This window comes from Coregonus clupeaformis, chromosome 9 (assembly GCF_020615455.1).
Source record: "Coregonus clupeaformis isolate EN_2021a chromosome 9, ASM2061545v1, whole genome shotgun sequence".
Lineage (NCBI taxonomy): Eukaryota > Metazoa > Chordata > Actinopteri > Salmoniformes > Salmonidae > Coregonus > Coregonus clupeaformis.
Genome location: NC_059200.1, coordinates 29,013,804 through 29,037,862, shown reverse-complemented (window position 1 = coordinate 29,037,862; position 24,059 = coordinate 29,013,804). Strand labels below are relative to the sequence as shown.

General features: G+C 42.7%; 2 protein-coding genes across 10 annotated transcripts in view; both read left to right on the top strand.

Moving 5' to 3' along the window:
• Positions 1–9,055, top strand: part of LOC121573789 (calcium-binding protein 1) — a 45,625-nt gene extending 36,570 nt beyond the window's left edge. For 3 of the 8 annotated variants that reach the window (XM_041886073.2, XM_041886080.2, XM_041886078.2), the window contains exons 2-9: positions 1,599–1,763; positions 3,545–3,550; positions 4,282–4,312; positions 5,055–5,198; positions 5,745–5,854; positions 6,156–6,230; positions 6,366–6,438; positions 8,116–9,055. In XM_041886073.2, the coding sequence (XP_041742007.1) occupies positions 1,599–1,763; positions 3,545–3,550; positions 4,282–4,312; positions 5,055–5,198; positions 5,745–5,854; positions 6,156–6,230; positions 6,366–6,438; positions 8,116–8,141 (630 nt within the window). In that variant the 3' untranslated portion in view covers positions 8,142–9,055. The remainder of the gene's footprint in view (positions 1–1,598; positions 1,764–3,544; positions 3,551–4,281; positions 4,313–5,054; positions 5,199–5,744; positions 5,855–6,155; positions 6,231–6,365; positions 6,439–8,115) is intronic. The other 5 variants (XM_041886074.2, XM_041886081.2, XM_041886077.1 and 2 more) reach the window with 3 other exon arrangements.
• Positions 9,056–11,173: 2,118 nt separating this feature from the next.
• Positions 11,174–23,727, top strand: LOC121573788 (glycerol-3-phosphate acyltransferase 4-like). 2 transcript variants are annotated; one of them, XM_045222720.1, is made up of 13 exons: positions 11,174–11,301; positions 12,323–12,800; positions 18,080–18,149; positions 18,264–18,558; positions 18,796–18,870; positions 18,981–19,070; positions 20,895–20,988; positions 21,193–21,308; positions 21,730–21,785; positions 21,947–22,032; positions 22,139–22,267; positions 22,458–22,537; positions 22,703–23,727. In XM_045222720.1, the coding sequence occupies exons 2-13, from the start codon at positions 12,636–12,638 to the stop codon at positions 23,166–23,168; spliced, it is 1,722 nt and encodes a 573-aa protein (XP_045078655.1). In that variant the 5' UTR covers positions 11,174–11,301; positions 12,323–12,635; the 3' UTR covers positions 23,169–23,727. The 2 variants fall into 2 exon arrangements, with proteins under 2 accessions (XP_045078655.1, XP_045078656.1); XM_045222721.1 differs by lacking the exon at positions 11,174–11,301 and adding an exon at positions 11,557–11,978.
• Positions 23,728–24,059: the final 332 nt, after the last annotated feature.

Sequence of the window (24,059 nt, the reverse complement as noted above, 5' to 3'; positions counted from 1 at the left end):
GAAATCGGAGTAGATAGCCAGATTGAATTTGCGAACGCAAGAGATATGCTAACTGGATAACAGTTGTTCAAGTTCGTGCTAGCTAACCAAATGACACCTGCATCTCTAGCTGTGAATAGCCACCGAAAAATGATATGAGGGGAAAAAGTCAGTCAGTTACCCACTCCTCCAATGACATGACATGACATCCTCCTAGCAGCTAGCTAGCTAGCTATCTAGCTAACGTTAGGCTCCGTGTTTTTAGCTTGCTACATAAATAGATAAGCTAGCCTGTTAGCCACGTTATGTCTGACTTGTGATCATTGCCCTTGCTAGTCTGATTGTATTGACATTCCCAGCCTTCGTTACATTTGTCAGTTTTTATCAAAATATTGAGTCATTGAAACTGAAACAGTGCATCCCGAATGGAGGCAGCAAACAATGTACCAACCTGATAGCAATATTTTTTGGACTACCAAGAAATGTATTGGTGAATTATATTAATCATACATTGAACTGCATCCATCTGTTCTGCCAACAATGCTGTCAGTTCCACTTTAAGTTGACTGCTCAGTGTTCCATGTATAGTGACACTTTCTGTCATAAGCCAGACAGCATTCCAGTCTCTTACCACAGCTCCTCTCTGTCCACTGATGCCACTTTCCTGTTTGTCTGTCATTACACTACAGAAAGGTTGGCCCTTATTTTTTACTTTTAAAGGTTTCTAATAGTGGCCGATGTTCCCTTCCTATTTAATTAACCTGTGGCTCTGTCTGTAATTGGGTCTGTGCATTGTGTGGCCTGTCACTGCCCCCGGGTCCACAGACTAATTAGTCATTATAATGTAATGGCTGGATGGATTTCATTCTTTCCATCATTGGGACAAAGGCTAATTGGAATGAGCACAAAGCCATCTGTCTCTTTTATATGCGTGTGGCTTTTCTGTCATGAATAAAACCCTGTATTTAAAGGATAACTGGACTGTGTGTTTAGACAAAATTATGTATTGACAACCCTAAATTTTTAACCAATAATTAGTGTGACCATTGTCTGGGTACCTTGCACAGCGATCATTCTACCACTATTACACTGTGCCTATGTCAAAAGCAGAATGGCTTGCAGATATTTGTTTGGGTCTTCCTGCGTGCCTTCTCTTGGATTGGGCTGATTGTCTTAGTTAGCTGTTGTGTCTCTTTGATTATCTAACCCTAGCAGTGTGCTGAGTCAAATAAGTGTCCTCAGCTGTATGGAGAGCATCTTTGGGATGGATGGATGGATGGATGAGATGAATGGATGGATGGATGGATGGATGGATGGGTGGCATTCATTGCCCCGTTCACTGAACCCAACCCCTGACTGTGTTCCTTCCACATGACTGACACCTTGACTAGCCCCATTACTATCCTGACCTCTGACCTTACTCACAGGGACTAACAGACATGTTCTCAGCCTCTCCACCACCACCTCCACTTCCATCCACCCACCCTCATACCAGCTAGCCCCTTGTTGTTGACTGATTCCATGTTGTCCATCCACAAGCTGAGTCACAGTCTGTATCCATGTCTCTGCCCTTGCGCCTCTATCTCATGGCCCCACACCATGGATATCTGTGACCCCAGGACCAGAAGAAGAACTACAGAGCAGTGCAGTCCTGTGAGGAGGGGACTGGGGGTGCCTATCTTGAGCCACTAGTGGCTATGGCTCAGAACGGAGGCAACATGCACAACATACTGGGGCCTGCCTGTATCTTTCTACGCAAGGGCTTCGCTGAGAGCCGGCAGGCTGTACGTAAGTCCAGACACAAACAGACATACAGTGGGGAAAAAAAGTATTTAGTCAGCCACCAATTGTGCAAGTTCTCCCACTTAAAAAGATGAGAGAGGCCTGTAATTTTCATCATAGGTACACGTCAACTATGACAGACAAATTGAGAAAAAAAAATCCAGAAAATCACATTGAAGGATTTTTAATGAATTTATTTGCAAATTATGGTGGAAAATAAGTATTTGGTCATCTACAAACAAGCAAGATTTCTGGCTCTCACAGACCTGTAACTTCTTCTTTAAGAGGCTCCTCTGTCCTCCACTCGTTACCTGTATTAATGGCACCTGTTTGAACTTGTTATCAGTATAAAAGACACCTGTCCACAACCTCAAACAGTCACACTCCAAACTCCACTATGGCCAAGAACAAAGAGCTGTCAAAGGACACCAGAAACAAAATTGTATACCTGCACCAGGCTGGGAAGACTGAATCTGCAATAGGTAAGCAGCTTGGTTTGAAGAAATCAACTGTGGGAGCAATTATTAGGAAATGGAAGACATACAAGACCACTAATAATCTCCCTCGATCTGGGGCTCCACGCAAGATCTCACCCCGTGGGGTCAAAATGATCACAAAAACGGTGAGCTAAAATCCCAGAACCACACGGGGGGACTTAGTGAATGACCTGCAGAGAGCTGGGACCAAAGTAACAAAGCCTACCATCAGTAACACACTACGCCGCCAGGGACTCAAATCCTGCAGTGCCAGACGTGTCCCCCTGCTTAAGCCAGTACATGTCCAGGCCCGTCTGAAGTTTGCTAGAGTGCATTTGGATGATCCAGAAGAGGATTGGGAGAATGTCAGATGAAACCAAAATATAACTTTTTGGTAAAAACTCAACTCGTCGTGTTTGGAGGACAAAGAATGCTGAGTTGCATCCAAAGAACACCATACCTACTGTGAAGCATGGGGGTGGAAACATCATGCTTTGGGGCTGTTTTTCTGCAAAGGGACCAGGACGACTGATCCGTGTAAAGGAAAGAATGAATGGGGCCATGTATCGTGAGATTTTTAGTGAAAACCTCCTTCCATCAGCAAGGGCATTGAAGATGAAACGTGGCTGGGTCTTTCAGCATGACAATGATCCCAAACACACCGCCCGGGCAACGAAGGAGTGGCTTCGTAAGAAGCATTTCAAGGTCCTGGAGTGGCCTAGCCAGTCTCCAGATCTCAACCCCATAGAAAATCTTTGGAGGGAGTTGAAAGTCCGTGTTGCCCAGCGACAGCCCCAAAACATCACTGCTCTAGAGGAGATCTGCATGGACGAATGGGCCAAAATACCAGCAACAGTGTGTGAAAACCTTGTGAAGACTTACAGAAAACATTTGACCTGTGTCATTGCCAACAAAGGGTATATAACAAAGTATTGAAAAACTTTTGTTATTGACCAAATACTTATTTTCCACCATAATTTGCAAATAAATTCATATAAAATCCTACAATGTGATTTTCTGGATTTTATTTCTCATTTTGTCTGTCATAGTTGACGTGTACCTATGATGAAAATTACAGGCCTCTCTCATCTTTTTAAGTGGGAGAACTTGCACAATTGGTGGCTGACTAAATACTTTTTTTCCCCACTGTATGCCCATTATGCATGCAGAGACACATTTACAGTTTGTAGCTACACATAAGAAAACAGAAATTTTCATACAAACTTACACACAATCATACAGACATTCTGTCTTTGTCTGCTTCTTTTTCACCCATGTTGACCAATACACTCCTTATGGACTCAAAGAAGAAGGTAATGGACTCATAATATCTGCAGTAACCTACATATAGAATGCCTGTCAGTTGGTGTGAAGATAAGCGTGTGCGACTGTGTGAGTGTTAGCTCTCACTGCCATTTGTGCCACTCTGATAGAATGTAAGTCGTTGTGTTCGATGTAGTATTACCTTGACGGAATGTTAGACTGATTGCTAAAGTCTGTGTGGAGCAGCAACAGGGTCATCTGTCTTCATATGTCTCAGCCTCACTGTGATCAGTAGAGTCAGTAGCAAGGCCTTGTCATTAAGGGAAGATGTGCACTGACCTCTCCTTGGTAGACTGGCACCGTTCATAGCCTGTCATGATGATGTGTTCTGTTCTGTGATGCTATTAGGGGATGCAGGGTTGGAGGTGGGGTCGAGCTAATTCAAAGGCTAGACGTTAAACGTGAGAGAGACCAAAAGGAACTCCTTCATTCTATGTTCCCCCAGGACTCACCACCAACCCTCAAAGGTGGCATGCACCTCTCAGCTAAATAGATAGGCTACTCAACCATCAAACAAATGCTCTAAACTAAGTTGCATTTGGGTTCATCATTACATGATTTAACACCAAAAACAGTGGTTGCACACATAACAAAAGTACTCTATGATGTATTACGATTGTTACGTTGATGATATCTCACACAAGAGTTTTGTAGTGTCATGAGTCATCACTTGTAGAATGCCACTTGCAGGATCGTAACCCTGCCTTGTGATTCTTTACAGGATAGAGAGCTGAGGCCGGAGGAGATGGATGGTAAGTCTCATTATACAGGAGCAAACAGTATGAATTACAATCAGCCTTCATATTGCATATTGGACTATAGCAGTCCCAGAGGAGAACAACTGCCCCCTCTCATTGAAGCCACGGAAGTCCAAGGCTGACCGTGGTACTGCAGGCATTGTTAGCAGAAAACAAGGTCCCCCATTATAGTGAATGGAAAAATGGCAATCTTCGTGTAAAAAAACAAACATTTGAAGGCAATCATGGTAGCAATAATTACTTATAATACACCAGATGTATGTCCTTGAATCAATTATTTAAAATCGCACACAGAAGTTATAAGGATAATTTAGTTGCTAATGGCAGCCTGCAGTACCCCGGTCGGCCTTCAATTGCGTTGCTCGATCGATGGCTTTGTACATTCATATATACAGTCATTGAGCAGTCTTCACTGGTTTAGAGCCATACAACAAAGGATCTGCCTGACTTTGGTAAAATGTCATTCTCATGTTGAGTGCCTTTGATTGGAATATTTTCTACCAAAAATTATAATTGAGCCTATGGACTGTTTCAAGGTTACGACGGTATTACCTCTCACCCTCCCTCTCCCTCACTCTCGTGCTAATTATAACACCACACTGCTTATTATAACACCACACTGCTTATTATAACACCACACTCATTGTAGTACTTAAAACAATAAGCCAACTGATGGTTTTTATAATGTGTTTAAAAAGCACAATTGATCTTCTCCATCTGTGCTTTCCTCTCTCAGAGTTGCGCGAGGCTTTTAAGGAGTTTGACAAAGACAAAGATGGCTTCATCGGCTGTAAAGACCTGGGCAACTGCATGAGAACTATGGGCTACATGCCTACTGAGATGGAGCTGATAGAACTGAGCCAGCAGATCAACATGAACTGTGAGTAACCGTACGTATGGTATGTGTGTCTATAAAAGGGAGCATTATGGGAGTTCCTGCGTTCCTTTTTTCTATGATACTGCTCTTGCATTTTTCTCTATCCTTTTCTCTTTTGTTACGCTCTCATATTATGACCTTTCTTCCTTCTTTCTCTCTATCTCTAATTCATGCTCTCTCTCTCCCCCACTGTCCTCCGCCCGTCCCCTTCCACTAACACACACTAAAAGACACTTGCACACACCATTACACACGGGGCCTCTGAACATTCAATACCCCTGATGTAGATCCCTTTTAACAATTAACCCTGAAAAGAACATAACATCCCGTTCTATAAATACTATCTGGGCTTGGAGAAAAATTATGACTGAATATGGTGCTGTAGACACGACAGTAGCTTAAATCTTGCCAGTCTTTTCTCTCACTCACCTCTTTCAAGGCTGCATATTTCTGTCATTGTACAAACGCCCCTGTAGATGTATTCTTACGACATGTTTTGTGAATTTATTTCTGACATCCTTCAACCCACGTTTACTCTTCATCACACAGTGGGAGGACATGTTGACTTTGAGGACTTTGTGGAGTTGATGGGGCCCAAACTTCTGGCTGAAACAGCAGATATGATCGGGGTCAAGGAGCTGAGGGATGCTTTCAAAGAGGTGAGGATAAGAGATGGAGAGAGAGAGGGGTGGTATAGAATGGAAAAATAAGACAGAGAGAGATATAAATTATTTTTTTACACATAAATTAGATAATAGAGAAAGAAAGAACAAAATCCAAAGGGGATGAAAGAAAGCTAGAAAGATTTAAGCTAAAATATATTTGATTAAGTGAGGAGAAGCATTCATGTGCATGGGGAACTCATTAGGAGAGACGACGGTATTGGGGAAAGAGCAGAATACAATACTGCATGATGAACTAGTTCATTATTAATTATTCTATTCTCTCCTTCTCTCTCAGTTTGACACCAATGGTGATGGCCAGATCAGCACATCGGAACTCAGAGAAGCGATGAAGAAACTTCTAGGTCAACAGGTAAGAAAAGTAGTCTTTCTGTTTGTGAGTTTCTCCATCTTTCACTCAACCTGTCCACGCATCTGTCTGATCCTGCCTCACTGTAGCCTACATCTGAGTAGTGATATTTCTCGGTTCTTTAACCTATTTTGCTAGGTTGGTCATAGAGACCTAGAGGACATCCTTCGGGACATTGACCTGAATGGAGATGGCCATGTAGACTTTGAAGGTGAGCTACAGTATCTCAGTGGGTTCTAAGACACCTCCTTGTAGGATATTATTTGACAGGTATTATCTTCGTTATTATTTCGTTGAATGATATTGCAGCGCTTGACAAAACCCTGTCATGGTCCACTGTTCATATCAGGGGAGACACAGCCCCCTGTCATTGAAGCCACAGAAGTTCAACGCCGACTGTGGTATTGCAGAAAACAGGATGCCCCATTATGGTATATGGAAAAATGACAATCTTCGTGGTCAAACTTTGTGTAAATAAAAAAGAAATTCTAAGACAATCATGGTACCAATAATTGCTTCTAATACACCAGATGTAGGTCCTTGAACCAATTATTTAAAAATCGCACACAGAAGAAGTTATAAGGATCACTTAGTTGCTAATGGCAGCCTGCAGTACCCGGTCAGCCTTCAATTTGAGTTACTCAATGAGAGGGGGCAGCACTGAGCTAGCCTGCAACGTCACTTCCTGGAGTAGCTCAAACTGTGCATGTTATGTCTCCATGAGATGCCATCTAAACCGACTTCATTTGGCTTCAATGCGCTATTGAGTCTTCACATAGGAATGAATGGTGTCACATGATTGATGGCTTTGTCCATTCATATATACAGTCCAGAGGAGGCTGTTGGAGGAGCTATATGAGGACAGGCTCATTGTAATGGCTGGAATGGAATAAATGGAATGGTATGAAACACATGAAACAAATCTTTTTGCCAGCGCTGGCGGTGCAGACGGATATATTGGGCCGCTAATATATATATATTTTTTATTCCAATTTTTCAGGAGGTGCTGCAGCACCCTCAGCACCCCTACTTCCAGCGGCTATGCCAATAATATCCGTCACACACACACATACCCAAGCACATGCATATACACGCTCTGTCAGTGCCGATCCCCACACATACAGTTTGAGGCAGGCTGATACTCTAGCACCATCCTGAGAGTGAGGTGGGAGGATGAAGGGAGTCGGGCTGTCTGTCAGATTATCCCCACACCAAAGGATTATTTCACCTCATAGATTACCAAGAGAACAAGGGAAGCATACTACCAGTGGGACAAAAATAGCAATGTGCTGCTATTCTTACTAGAGCCATCCGTACGTTCTGCTTTCTCCAAACGTTAGCTTCGCCCACGTGTTTTACGCTCTAAATACATTCATATTTATAATCCACAGTGCTCATTTAGAAATAGAATCGTTCCTATGAAAATGTATTTATTTTTATTGGTTGATAGCAGGACATACAGTTCTTAAAAGCACTGTGACCTTCAGTACCATGTATTCCCTACACTTTAGGGCAGGGATCATCAACTAGATTCAGCCGCCGGACGATTTATTCCTGAGCGGATGGTCAGGGGGCCAGAACATAATTACAAATAATTTGAAGACTGCAAATTGACCGCAGGAAGGCTATTCAAACATTGCTTACATTTGTTTACGATCACATATACAGTATCTCTCTGTTATGCGTGGGAATACTTTGGAACAGATTTCCAAAATTAAAATCACTTGGAGCTGTTCTGCTGGTGTTTTTACAGTCTTTTATGGGAGGGGGGCAAATAAAATCACCCGTGGGCCAAATTTGCCAGTTGGGGATCACTTTATGTGAATCAAGTTGTTGTATTAATCTCCCTCTGTTTTATTAATCTCTCTCTTTTATGAATCTCCCTCAGAGTTTGTGCGTATGATGTCTCGCTGAGTGTAGGTCATGATACCGACTGGTTCCTTTCCTGGTGAGAGAGGAAGAGAAGGAGAAGAGGAAGTGAAGGAGAGGCAGAGATGGCTGAGCCCTTAACCACGGACCTCTTACCTCAGACTTCTGAACTACAGAAGGAGAAAACGACATATCAACCCCGCTCTGCTACTGCCACATTCGAAGACAAGCATAGAAGCTGAAGGAACAACATCAGTGATCATGATGATGCTGTATACTGCTGTCTCTAAGAGCAAAACAGAACAACAGCCAGCCTCCCACAGTTTTACATTGTACATTTCAGATATTAGAGAAAACATTTCTAGGTGTTTACAGGGTCTGAAGAGCAATGTGATGTTTGAGCTACTTACACTCATTGCCATGGTTGGTTAATGCTGTAGCAAAGTAAAGGAGACACATTGACATTTTTAGCACTTTCTTACTTATGCCAGCGTCTCCTATACCTAGCCTAAAGCAGCATATTCCCCTCCGGGGCTTTGAACTCCTAAGCTAAACTTTTTAATGGCAATATTATATCAGTGTACCTACTGTCAAAATATGTATTGTTTGTGTGTGCGTTCGTTCGTGGTGTTTGTGCACCTCAATTCTCCTTTACTGTAAGATTCCATATGTCTTAAGCTACTGTAGAGTTAGTGTCAAACCCATGGCATATGCTGGCCAACTGTCTCTATCTTGAATTACATGCCATGTATTATCACGGATGCACTTTTTTAGATTTTATCATTATCAAACACATATCAAGTTACATTATATGAGTTTTGAACATAGATGGGTAACTGTTTTGATAAAAGGAAGATCAGTTTCATGAGAACCCAATACCCAATACACGGCAGGTAGCTTAGTGGTTAAGAGCGTTGTGCTAGTAACCGAAAGGTCGCTGGTTCTAATTCCTGAGCCGACTAGGTGAAAAATCTGTCGATGTGCCCTTGAGCAAGGCACTTAACCCTAATTGCTCATGTAAGTCACTCTGGATAAGAGCGTCTGCTAAATGACTAAAATGTAAACATTTTCACATTGTTTTGCATGAATACTGAGAATGCAGCTCCACCAGACACACTGTCACTCCGCATGCAAATAAACAATGTGCCCCACAAACATACACACTGTAATTTATTGTGGTGATCAACATAACACTGAAACCTGTGTGAGAGAGAGAGAGTGTGTGTGTGTGTGTGTGTGTGTGTGTGTGTGTGCGTGCGTGTGTGTGTATGAAAAAAAAAAAATGCACTCACTAACTGTAAGTCGCTCTGGATAAGAGCGTCTGCTAAATGACTGAAATGTAAAATAAATGTGTGTGTGTGTGTGTGTGTGTGTGTGTGAAAGATCAGTGTGTATTTATGTACTGATGATAGTGTTTATGTTTGAGTGCTTGTGTGGTTTTTGTGCGAGTCTCCCTTAGGCAGTCTTATTTGTTGTGATTCTATGCATGCCAAATACTCAAACAATTTGTAGCAGAGTAGATGAGAATAAAGAGTTTTGTTGCAATAAACACTGTGTGTGTGTGTGTTTGTGTGCGTGACCTCTATCTGCATTCAGAGCAGAAAACAGTCAGACTGGACCTGAACTAGCTGGATAAACATCCATTAGCCTATAGGTTGCAAAAACCTGTCGGATCAGAAATAATATCATTGATGACAAAATATTTAGAGAAGTAAAATTGCATATTGAAAGTTACAACTACAGAAAGAGAGAGAGAGAGAGAAGAGAGAGAGAGAGAGAGAGAGAGAGAGAGAGAGAGAGAGAGAGAGAGAGAGAGAAAGAAGCCTATGGCCTCGCTTTGGATTGGTGGATACATCTCCTTATTCGAATACTTTTTTGAGTATTGGATGAGGGGTGTTGACGTCAACCACCTGTAATAAATGGAGAGTGAGTTGCTTTGCTAGCCTCATGAATATGCATAGACCAACTCGAATTTCAACAGGGACAACTCCAATATAAAGTGTTTTTTCTAAAAGTTGCCGGGATGTCACGTGCATCACACTTATATCTGTACACTCGTAACAACCTAAGCATTACAAAACTTATATTAGATAAAATAAGCCTCACATATCAAAATAGCAATTCATTTTTATCTTAACTAATTTCGACACTCAATGCCCCCCATAAAAAAACTCCCTCACTTGCTTAATAATTAATGATCTGCTTAACGTGGGCAGATTTGGTACGAAATAAACCCTCTCACCACCGCTTCCTCTCTGCTATTAGCTAGAAAGGTAAAGGAATTTTGTCGGGTGGAGAAAACATTTTGCAGATTTTAAGCACATTTCCAGCCATTCTACACAGTTTGGCATGGGGCTGAGAGACAATTTTACAGTTTTAATTCCTGCAATTCTATGGATTTTGACATGGCTAATGCTATGTTCCTCTGGTCAAACATTATAACAAAACCAATGGGCATGTGCCCTGAATGCCCAGTTTTTGATTCTCCCAGACTGTCTAGCTTTTATTTGAATGTTAGTTCTCAAATATGGTATTATTAAAAAATATGTATAGCTCAATTTCTTTTCTGCATGCTTTCTATCTGGTTTTGGTCATTTAAGTTGACACTGAAACTGCTTTTTCATCCCGAAAATTGCCATTTAGAAGATTTTTTTCTATACCGAAAAACCCTTGTAATTAGCTCCAATGACTGTAATTTCCTCCATATTAAAGGAATAGTTCGAGATTTTGGCAATAAAGCCATTTATCTACTTCCCCCAGAGTCGGATGAACTGGAACAGCTAGGATACTAACTGTTCCTGTAGACTTCCATGCATTGCACTAACGCTAGTTAGCATTGGCTCACAAAACATAAAAATGGTATCCACGATGTTATTCTGTTGTAGATAGCGATACTCATAAAAAAAACACACAAATAATCGCGGCCCTGCAAACCCCTGGCCTAGGCTACTAGCGACAGAGGGTACAATGTAACAAAAATAAATGGAACCAGAGATGATGGAATGTTGAGCAAGGGCCACTCCTCGAATTTCTGCAAACCCCCCCCCCCCCGCCATGCACTGCAGACTAGACGCAGGCTCAAGGAGAGAGGATTAGCTCGCAGTAAGAGGTCGATGATTACAGACAGGGAGGGAGTCATGCTAATGATTGATGATGAGTTTCTCATAGACGTTTTCCTTGCTGGAGCTCGCCAAATTAAAAAGAAGTGAGTAAACACACTCTGAGGTCATTGACATTTTGTGAGTATAATCGCAATAGGGTTTGGACATCATTACTGTTTGCTAAACGACACATTTGTCAATGACTTGATAGCTAGTAGTTCTAGTTTAGATTCCGTGGAGTTGAGTTTATTAAGTGTGCGTTCACAATTCACTCTGGCTATCTACTCCGGGTTCCAGAGCGCGCTCGTATGAGGGTGCGTTCGTAAATTGCCTTCAGTGTGTCAGAGTGAGCTCTGGGTCGTTCGTAAATTCAGAGCGTTGTCAGATTGTCTGTTTGGTGATGTAGTCCGCCATAAAACCCACAGAAGAAGAATAATTATTGTCTCTTTGTAAATTCGGAGCGTTCACAGAGCACAGTAGACGCTCTGGCCGAAGAGAATGGCTGAAAACCCTAGCTACATACGGATAAGGTTTTCGAGAGCTAGTAAACAGCTTAGTTAGCTAACGTTAACTCTAATTTATGACAGCTTGCTTGCTAGCTAGCTTCAAGCTTGTTATGGCGTTAGCTAGCTAGATAGCTAACATTATCTGAAAAATAGCTATCTAAATGTTAACAAGTTAAACAACTTTGTAACAATGAATTATATGAGTTTGAACTAGTTCTGTGTGTTCTGCATCTATCGTCCAAATGGGAAAGATCAGCCACCCTGGTAGTTGCTAGGTAACGCTACTTAGCTATCAATTTAGCAGGCTGCTAACCAGCTGTTGCTGTGTTGTTTAGTTTCCAACAGCACCCTATAGGACCTCTATTAGTTATGTACTGTAGCTACTGACGTTTAATAACTCTGTGTAAAAACATAACACTGAGCTAACTGTTCAGTTAACATGGCAATTGAACGTCAGTTATGTCCCACATCTAACTATTTAACCAGCCTTCATTATAAAGGATGGCTACACCAATAACTGTATTTTTCCAGGGCAGTCTCATCCCTTTTGCAAAGGAACCATAAACAACAACTTATACAGACAGACTGATGGTTTACAGTGTACCTTTTTCTTTTGAAGGATGGAACAAGTTGAGGACTGTGAAGTTTTGGATGCTCTGACATTGCTGGATCCTTTATTATAGTCTTCATGATGAGACCAGTCTGCTCTCCTAGACATTGACACGTGCTGTCCCAGGCCTGATGTGCCCATGACGCCCTTCTTTCAGCGCATGCTTCAGAAGCTGAGGCTATAAAGGGACTAGAGGACTAGACTACAGCCTTAGTCCTGTTCCTGGACCTCTCCTCTTCAACCCTTCACCAGTCCTCCCTGTTCCCTGCCATATCCCCTCACACTCCACTGCATCACAGCCCTGTCCTCACCTGCTGCCAACATGGGCTGGTTCCTCCTCCCCTTTGATAACCTGCTGTGTATGGTCCTTGGCATATCCTTCACTGTGGGATTCAGCTCGCTGCTAGTCATGGTCGTGCCGGCCATCCTTGGAGTGTCCATTGGGATCCGCAGACTGTACATGAAGAGCCTTCTCAAGGTCTTTGAGGTGAGTTTGCTTCACACTGTCACAATGGGTCCGATTCTGACAAGCTAAGAGTGTGTAAGTGGAATGTAATTCCCTTTTTTATGGACTTTTCTCTATATACGTATTCTGACCTTGAACTTAAGCATGAGAATAGGTGTGTCTACAGATACACCATATTCTGACCTTGACTTAATTCCCTAATAATTCCACCACCTTTATGCGCGAATAAGGTCTAGCGAACCTACCAGTTCCAAGTGGAAAAAGCATCTACTTAATTTTTTCTGATAGAAATAACACCATTCTTCATGCACTATAATTTAGAACTTGATAAGAGCTATTGATAAGAGCTAGGTAAATGAGTAATCAGTTTGGATAAGGGAATTGTAAATATATATTACACTTGTTTTAGATCTATTTTACCTTATAATCGCTGGAGACTTGTGAAACCAGTCATATGGCAGAAAACTGAAGCATAGCAACATATAAACTTTCCCACAGTAATGTTTCCTATTTCAATCATGTTAAATATTAGCCACTATCAGTATCGACCGTCAGTAGGCCTAATAACCACACATATTCAACTACCAATTTACTGTTAGTTCCCTTCAGTTGGTATAGGTTACATTATCATTCCATTTAAATACATTGTTTTGTTTACCTGCATTTGTTTCCTCTGTAAACGACGGCACGACCCTGTGGTTATTGCTGAGGATCATTAGTAACAGTTGATCATATAAAAAGAAAAGAAATATAGGCTAATTAAATAGTTATGGAGCGGTGCGCAGACCAAGCCGTAACAGTTTCAACCTGAAGCACGGCGCAATACTTGGCCGTGTCATCACACAGTTACATGGTTAGTGCAGGCAATAGACAAGGGTATAGGCTACTATTGTACACTATTCTCCATATTATAATTATTCTACACTAATTTTCCAACATTACCATGGGTTGAAGAACTGAATGTGGCAATTTTCTGAATGAATCAAACCACAGTTTTCTTTCGTACGTAAAGGATCTCCAAACCTGTTTTTTTAATGATTAATAAATACTTTCCTAAACCTACACAATCTACAAGATCAGTGTATTTTTAAATCTACCAATTGGTGCTGAAACGGAGACGAATATGCATATATTTAGATAGCTTTCTTTCATTGATCCCTAATATTCAGAACCCGTTCTCTCAACATATTCTAGTGAGTCTGTAGACAAAATTCTAACTAAAAGGTACACCGTATTTAAAGGGATGGCTTAAGATAAAAGCACTGAAAACCCTATTGAATGAAAAGTCCACGAGAAAATCTGTTGGCCAGCAAGTGGGAGGGTTTTCAGTAGTTGACTGAAATGTATTCAGAGCGAGCAAGAGAGCGTTACGTGACTGAATAAGGTACAGTGGCGTGCAAAAGTATTCACCCCCCTTGGCATTATTCCTATTTTGTTGCCTTACAACCTGGAATTAAAATTGATTTTTTGGGGGTTTGTATCATTTGATTTACACAACATGCCTACCACTTTGTAGATGCTAAATATTTTTTATTGTGAAACAAACAAGAAATGACAAAAAAACAGAACTTGAGCGTGCAGAACTATTCACCCCCCCAAAGTCAATACTTCGTAGAGCTGCCTTTTGCAGCAATTACAGCTGCAAGTCTCTTGGGGTATATCTCTATAAGCTTGGCACACTGGAATTTTTGCCCATTCTTCAAGGCAAAACTGCTCCAGCTCCTTCAAGTTGGATGGGTTCCGCTGGTGTACAGCAATCTTTAAGTCATACCACAGATTCTCAATTGGATTGAGGTCTGGGCTTTGACTAGGCCATTCCAAGACATTTAAATGTTTCCCCTTAAACCACTCAAGTGTTGCTTTAGCAGTATGCTTAGGGTCATTGTCCTGCTGTAAGGTGAACCTCCATCCCAGTCTCAAATCTCTGGAAGACTGAAACAGGTTTCCCTCAAGAATTTCCCTGTATTTAGCGCCATCCATAATTCCTTCAATTCTGACCAGTTTCCCAGTCCCTGCCGATGGAAAAATATCCCCACAGCATGATGCTTCCACCACCATGCTTCACTGTGGGGATGGTGTTCTCGGGGTGATGAGAGGTGTTGGGTTTGCGCCAGACATAGCGTTTTCCTTGATGGCAAAAAAGCTCAATTTTAGTCTCATCTGACCAGAGTACCTTCTTCCATATGTTTGGGGAGTCTCCCACATGGCTTTTGGCGAACACCAAACGTGTTTGTTTATTTGTTTATTTTAAGCAATGGCTTTTTTCTAGCCACTCTTCAGTAAAGCCCAGCTCTGTGGAATGTACGGCTTAAAGGGGTCCTATGGACAGATACTCCAATCTCCGCTGTGGAGCTTTGCAGCTCCTTCAGGGTTATCTTTGGTGTCTTTGTTGCCTCTCTGATTAATGCCCTCCTTGCCTAGTCCATTAATTTTGGTGGGCGGCCCTCTCTTGGCAGGTTTGTTGTGGTGCCATATTCTTTCAATTTTTTAATAATGGATTTAATGGTGCTCTGTGGGATGTTCAAAGTTTCTGATATTTTTTTATAACCCAATCCTGATCTGTACTTCTCCACAACTTTGTACCTGACCTGTTTGGAGAGCTCCTTGGTCTTCATGGTGCCGCTTGCTTGGTAGTGCCCCTTGCTTAGTGGTGTTGCAGACTCTGGGGCCTTTCAGAACAGGTGTGTATATATACTGAGATCATGTGACAGATCATGTGACACTTAGATTGCACACAGGTGGACTTTATTTAACTAATTATGTGACTTCTGAAGGTAATTGGTTGCACCAGATCTTATTTAGGGGCTTCATAGCAAAGGGGGTGAATACATATGCACGCACCACTTGAATTGAAACAATAGATGTTGATGACTTCGCAAATGCTATATACGTTTTTTAGAATTTTTTGAAACAAGTTATTTTTTTCATTTCACTTCACCAATTTGGACTATTTTGTGTATGTCCATAACATGAAATCCAAATAAAAATCCATTTAAATTACAGGTTGTAATGCAACAAAATAGGAAAAACGCCAAGGGGGATGAATACTTTTGCAGGGCACTGTAAGTCTCAATACCGAATACTGAGAAGTGCGTAGGAAAGGGCGTAAATTCCTAAGTCAGAATCGGGCCCTTAGTGAATGCCTGCTTCGAGAAAAACACGCTTATTTTGATAGGCGACTTGCATACTCTAGAACTGAAAAAGGTATGACACAATTTCTTCATGTTTATGTATGAACTTGAACTATGCCTCTATTTTGAATTAGCTTAGCAGTAAGGGGCGTTCATCTAAGGCCAGGCTCAATTTAGAATAGCTGCCCTTATTCCACCCCAGGCTGTGTCTGATCTGCTTTGTGGAGAGAGAAGTCACCTCAGCTTGGCTGTTTTTTTTTCTAATGTGGTCAGTCAACTTCACTGAGAATAAATGGCACTATGGACATTGTTCTATGGACCAATTCATATAATTTTCTTTGCCATTCACTAAAAGTGAGCACACGAGAGAGACCACTACTCTCAGTGGATTTGTCAAATTTTTCCTCTGGTGGCAGTGTGTGTGGTCTTTGCTTCTCCCCTACCGCATGCATCTGTCAGGGGCATGTCACAGTGCTAAATTAGCCTAGCTGCATTGCCTTTCAAATTACTAGAGATTTCATATCTACAATATTATTAAAATCTCCTACACATTCAAACAAAGGGTTGATGTTCTTTTCTAGAAAATCATGAGTGAATTAGGCCTAGGTGTGGGGCAGCCACAGGAATTGTGGAGGAAATGGTTTAGAAAGGGATATACAGTAGAGGTCTTCACGGGTCCACCCGAACCTGAATACCCGACCCAGGACCCGAGCAGGTCCAACTTCTATGTAGCCACAGCTGATAGACCCGAATGGACCCGACCACTTCTGGTTTGGGTCTGATTGTTCTTGGGTCCGTTCGGGTCCTCCTCTATCCGGGTCCATACCTCTAATATACAATAACATGAAGAGGTAACTAATTATAACTAGTCCCGTCTGGACTACTGCAACTCGCTGTTGGCTGGCCTCCCTGCCTGTGCCATTAAACCCCTACAACTCATCCAGAATGCCGCAGCCCGTCTGGTGTTCAACCTTCCCAAGTTCTCTCACGTCACCCCCCTCCTCCGCACACTCCACTGGCTTCCAGTTGAAGCTCGCATCCGTTACAAGACCATGGTGCTTGCCTATGGAGCAGTGAGGGGAACGGCACCTCTGTACCTTCGGGCTCTGATCAGTCCCTACACCCAAACGAGGGCATTGCGTTCATCCACCTCTGGCCTGCTGGCTCCCTTCCTCTGCGGAAGCATAGTTCCCGCTCAGCCCAGTCAAAACTGTTCGCTGCTCTGGCACCCCAATGGTGGAACAAGCTCCCTCACGACGCCAGGACAGCGGAGTCACTCACCACCTTCCGGAGACATTTGAAACCCCACCTCTTTAAGGATTACCTGGGATAGGATAAAGTAATCCTTCTACCCCCCAAAAAAAATTTGTAAAGTGGTTTTCCCACTGGCTATAGGGTGAATGCACCAATTTGTGAGTCGTTCTGGATAAGAGCGTCTGCTAAATGACGTAAATGTGCCCTTGAGCAAGGCACTTAACCCTAATTGCTCCTGTAAGTCGCTCTGGATAAGAGCGTCTGCTAAATGACTAAAATGTAATGTAAATGTAGGTACACTGCTCTGTAATATATGGTCTGTGGTTATGTATATAACATGCAGTGAAGTGGTCTTTGCAGGTAGCACTGTTTACATTAAGGGAGCCACAAATAGTGGAGTTGGCCAACTTGAAGCAGCTACTGTTATTATGTTGATTGCTAATTGCTGACCCATAAAAGACACAGTGAACATCTTTTGTGGTCATACAGTGCTGTGGACTGTTTTCACTACAGTCTCACCCTCAGGGGAAACCACATGCCTCCAAATACTCCAGGCTGCCTGTTTCATGCTTATGGCCCTGTCTAAGATAGCTGTTGTGTTCCTATTCTCTGTGGACCTGCTTACTCAGCTCTTGACTCCCTGTCAGTTGTACCATGTGATGTAGTCTTGCTAGGCCAGGCTAACATAATCATTTATGAGATACAGTCTGGTCCCAAGACTATCTGTGATGCAACTTCAAGCTTATGAATGATGATATCATGGCACAGAGGAATGATTGCTTCTCATCAAATTATAAGAATTATGAATATAAATGTCATAAGCTTTACAATACGGCTTAAAATACCTTAGGGATAGAATTCATGGCTTAAAGAAAGTTCATGTATGATTAATGTATGATACCCCCCTCTTTTTAGTGGGCTACTGTGCGGATGGAGAGAGGCGCAAAGGAGAAGAATCAACATCTTTATAAACCCTATAGCAATGGTACGACCTTTTGATGTACATCTCTCACTTATGGGAATGGCAATGTCTCTGTTGTTGCATTAACTCTGTCTCTCTTTCTATCTCCCTCCCTCCCTCCCTCCCTCTCTGTCTCAGGTATCATAGCTAAAGAGCTGTCTTCTCTGGAGCAGGAGATCCAGGAGCTCCGTGCCAACGGCACCACTCTGAGCTCTGAGCCTGAGTTTGAGATGGCGGACATCATGTATTTCTGCCGGCGGGGGGTGGAGAGCATCGTGGATGATGAGGTGACCAAGCGCTTCTCTGCTCAGGAGCTGGAGTCCTGGAACCTGCTGACACGCAGCAACTACAACTTCCGCCACATCAGCCTGCGGCTCAGCGTGCTCTGGGGACTGGGTCTCTTCATCCGCTATGGCTTCCTGCTGCCACTCAGGTCAGAGGTCAAGAGTCAGGGGTCAGGGTCACCATCTAAGGCAGGAAACCTATTTGCGAGTTATACGCCAACAAGGAGCTGTTGTGGGCGTCAAGAAGGCTACAAATTGGATTTATGAGAATTTTGGTTATTTAGCATGAAAGACCGGTTTTATGTGGTTTTTGGACATTACAACATATGTTGTCAACTAAATTGATGTGTGGTGGACTGACTGAAGTTCTGTTTTGTGTTCTACAGGGTTACTCTGGCAGCGTCTGGTATTGGTCTGCTTGTGGTCTTGACTACCATAGTGGGCTTCTTACCAAGTGGCTGGTACGTTTCCACCAACATACCCTCAGAATACACACAAACTTACAGTACCTCATCTACAAGAAGATTCTGTATTGGTGAAAGGCTTATTGTCAGTGTGTTGATCTCCTCAGGTTAAGGACGTACCTCAGTGAGAAGATTCATCTGATGTCTTATCGCATCTGTGTCCGATCCCTCACTGCCATCATCACCTACCACAACAGGTACTGTAGACCAACCAAATACTCACTGGCTAGTATCCACAACATCAGCTCAGACAGAGACACAAACCTACTGTATTGTGTCACAGCTTTCTGCCCATTTAATGACTCGCCACCCTAGTTTGTACTGAGCTCAAAGACAGTCTTACAGTGCCTTCAGAAAGTATTCATACCCCTTGACTTATTCCACAGTTTGCGTTACAGCCTGAATTCAAAATGGATTAAATAGATTTTTTTCTCTCACTCATCTACACACAATACCCGATAATGACAAAGTGAAAACATGTTTTTAGAAATGTTAGCAAATTTATTGAACGTGAAATAAATAAATATTTAATTTACATAAGTATTCACAACCCTGAGTCAATACTTTGTAGAAGCACGTTTGGCGGCGATTTCAGCTTTGAGTTGTCTTGGGTATGTCTGTATCAGCTTTGCACATCTGGATTTGGGGATTTTATCCCATTCTTTCTTGCTGATTTTCTCAAGCTCTGTTAAGTTAGATGGAGAGTGGCGGTGAACAGCAATCTTCAAGTCTTTCCACAGATTTTCAATGGGATTCAGGTCTGGACTTTAGCTGGGCCACTCAAGGACTTTCACATTCTTGTTCTAAAGCCATTCCAGCCTTACCTTGGCTGTATGCTTGGGGTCATTGTCCTGTTGGAAAGTAAATCTTCACCCCAGTCTAAAGTCTTTTGCACTCTGAAGCAGGTTTTCATCAAGGATTTGCCTGTATTTGGCTCCATTCATTGTTCCCTCTATCCTTAACAGTCTCCCAGTCCCTGCTGCTGAAATGCATCCCCATAGCATGATGCTGCCACCACCATGCTTCATGGTAGGGATAGTGTTAGACGGGTGATGAACTGTGCCTGGTTTTCTCCAGACATAGCACTTTGCATTCAGGCCAAAGAGTTCTGTTTTTGTCTCATCAGACCACATCATCTTTTGCCTTATGCTCTGAGTCTTTCACGTGCCTTTTTGCAAACTCCAGGCGTGCTGTCATGTGCCTTTTTTTCCAGGAGTGGCTTCCGTCTGGCCACTCTCCCATAAAGCCCAGATTGGTGAAGTGCTGTAGACACTGCTGTCCTTCTGGCATGTTCTCCCATCTCAGCCAAGGAACTCTGTAGTTCTGTCAGAGTGGTCATTGGGTTCTTGGTCACCTCCCTGACCAAGGTCCTTCTTGCCCGGTTGCTCAGTTTGATTGGACAGCCAGCTCTAGGCAGAGTCTGGGTAGTTCCATATTTTTTCAATGTATTTTCAAAAACGTTATACCCTTCCCCAGATATATGCCTCATCACAATTCTATCTCTGAGATCTACAGACAGTTCCTTGGACTTCATGGTATAGTTTCTGCTCTGACATGCACTGTCAACTGTGGGACCTTATCTAGACAGGTGTGTATCTTTCTAAATCATGTCCAAACAATTTAATTGGCCACATGTGGACTCCAATCAAGTTGTAGAGACATCTCAAGGATGATCAAAGGAAATTGTATGCACCTGAGCTAAATTTGGAGTGTCATAGCAAAGGGTTGTGAATAGTTTTTTACTTTATTTCAATTTCAATAAATGTGCAAAAATCTCTGTTTTCAAGTTTTCACTTTGTCATTATGGGGTATTATGTGTAGATGGTTGAGAAAAAATAAATAATTGAATCCAGTTTGAATTCAGGCTGTAACACAATATGTGGAATAAGTCAAGGGGTATGACTACTTTCTGAAGGCACTGTATGTCAGTTAGGGTGGCACACACTGGTTGTTGGTCGTTTTATGAGAAAGGCGATTTTGTTAATGTGTCTCATTCAGTCGTTTCTTTGCTCTGTCCACAGTGAGAACAAACCAAAGAATGGAGGCATCTGTGTGGCCAATCACACAACTCCCATTGACGTCATCATCCTGGCCAATGATGGCTGCTATTCTATGGTACTGTATGTAAATCCTGGTGTGTAACAGTAAGGATTGTGTGTCTATTCAAAGCTGCGTCTCTGTGTGTGTGCGTTTCTGTATGTGTCTGTGTATGTGTGCTAGTACGGAATGTGTGGGGCATTTGGGAGACAGATGTATAGCCCATTGTTTGCCAAGATGTTTAGTTCAAGATTCTCACTCAGTCTTCACTTCCTCTCTCAGGTTGGCCAGATCCATGGTGGTCTGATCGGGGTAGTCCAGAGAGCGATGGTGAAATCCAGCCCCCACATCTGGTTTGAGAGATCTGAAGTCAAAGACCGTCACCTTGTGGCCAAAAGGTAATATTGCAGCTGCATGTTGAGAAACCATACTTTCCTTCCATTTCCCATTGTCAGATTGTTGTCGAAGACAGTGTTTCCCAACCCTGGTCCTCCAGTACCCCCAACAGTACACATGTTTATTGTAACCCTGGACAAGCACACCTGATTCAACAGCAAATCAATTTTGGCACAATCTTCTAATGTGGTGAAAACAGTTATATTATTAGTAGCGCAGTGACGGTCATGGAATTTTGGATGATGGTTTTCGTTGCACATTTTCTCCACTCCGGACTGCATGTGCTGCCATAGAAATATGCTGCTGCATCGTGATCATTCAGTCAGGGTTATGACGGTTATTTTATTTTCATGACGGTCTTCATCCATAACCGTCCTAATTATTAACATGTTATTTACACAGTTCTGTATTTTATTTTTCCAGGCTTAGCAATCATGTAGCAGACAAAACTAAACACCCCATCCTCATCTTCCCAGAGGGTTAGTATGAAAATTGACCCTTTTCTGATGGATCGAGTGCTGCTCAAATAGAGATGAGCTAAGGCAACTAATGAAGGCTGTAATGATATCTAAAGATTCACCCTGTGTCGGATCTGTGTGAGTGTGTAATGCCGCGGCGTGACAATGTGCTTCTCACTCAGGCACCTGCATCAACAATACCTCAGTGATGATGTTCAAAAAGGGCAGCTTTGAGATAGGCTGCACTGTCTACCCTGTGGCCATTAAGGTAGTCTCTCCCTCTCGCTCTACCTCTCTACCGCCACTTTATCTATCAACCACCTAACCCCGCTCCCTCTCACACCCTTTGACCTCTCCCTGTGTCTCTGTGACAGTATGACCCTAGGTTTGGCGATGCGTTCTGGAACAGCAGTAAGTTTGGGATGGTCAACTACCTGCTGAGGATGATGAGCAGCTGGGCCATTGTCTGCAGCGTCTGGTACCTGCCACCTATGAGCAGAGAGGTGTGGCCTTTCTTTTGGTTTAGCCCAGTAAAGTTGTTATTATTGATTTGTATAATGCAGTTATAAACAAGGGTTTCCCCTAAGGTCTAGACCTAAATCATGTGGACAGTGATAAGTCCACAACTCCATCCTGGTATGGAGACTCCATGTTAATTGTCTGACTGAGCCATCTCTGTGGTTGTCTGCGTAGGAGGGAGAGGACGCGGTGCAGTTTGCCAACAGAGTAAAAGCAGCCATCGCCACGCAGGGAGGACTGGTGGACCTGCTCTGGTGAGTTTCAGTGAATACGCATCACACACATCACACACACTCACACAGATTCTGTCTAGCACGATTCCTAGCTGTGTGTTTATCATGGTGTCTACATTTTTGCAAGTGTACACAACAAGGGTTGTACAAAACTGCTCTTCCCTGTGTTTATCTGTCTGCTCTAAGGGATGGAGGGCTGAAGCGAGGGAAGGTGAAAAACACTTTCAAAGAGGAGCAGCAGAAGCTGTACAGCAAGGTGCTGGTTGGAGACCAGGAGGACCAAGGTGAAGACAGACCACAGGAAGCTGAAGAAGAAGAAGAAGAAGAAGAAGAAGAAGAAGAAGAAGAAGAGGCGGACCAAAATGAAGACATACCACTGGAAGACTACACACCCAGACCACTGGAAGACTACACACCCAGACCACTGGAAGACTACACACCCAGACCACTGGAAGACTACACACTCAGACTACTAGAAGACTTCTCTCTGAGACTACAGGAAGACTGCACACCTAGACCACAGAGAGAGGAAGAGGGGGAGAGAGACCAGGAGGACAAAAGTGAAGACAGACTACTGGAAGACTGCACACTCAGACCACAAGAAGAGAAGGAGGAGGAGAGAGGCTCAGAGACACCAATGAAGGACCAATGAGGGTGGGGGTTCCATTCCTACCAGGTTATTAAGTGTCAGTGGAGCCCCACTCACTGTCTTGGTGAGGCACTAGACCAGAGGACTTATTGGACTGGAAGCCTTAAAGTCATTTCAATAACAATGAACTACTCTGAGACCATGTAGTGCAACTGAAACCGTATCAATTTCTACAGGCTGCAAACCACATACTTTTGAGTTAGTGCTGCACTATGCACAGTCATTTTATGAATGTTAACTATTTTAATACTGTATTTAAATATTTATCTTTAATATTTTAATATATTTTCTTTGTATTTATGCTATTTTGACCAGTATATTTGGGTCGTTCCACCAATAGAGTACCTTTTGGGTAGCGTAATTAGGTCCCCCAAAACTTTATCTCACCTAATTAAACAAATTAATCATAAAGCGTACATGTTAAACTTAATAAAAACATGTTTTCCCATCTCGAGGTTAAATTAAGAAAAATGAAGTGCCAATTAAAATATTTTTCTGTGTTTTATATATATTTCCACACTGAGGTTGGAATAATACTGTGAAATTGTGAAAATGCAGATAATGCCCTTTTAGTGTAAGAGCTATTTGAAACGGGGTCCCCGAGTGGCGCAGTGGTCTAAGGCACTGCAGCGCAGTGTAAGCTGTGTCACTAGAGATCCTGGTTCGAATCCAGGCTCTGTCGTAACCGGCCGCGACCGGGAGACCAATGGGGCGGCGCACAATTGGCCCAGCGTCGTCCAGGGTAGGGGAGGGAATGGCCGGCAGGGGTGTAGCTCAGTTGGTAGAGCATGGCGTTTGCAATGCCAGGGTTGTGGGTTTGATTCCCACGGGGGACCAGTATAAAAAAATAAAATAATGTATGCACTCACTAACTGTAAGTCGCTCTGGATAAGA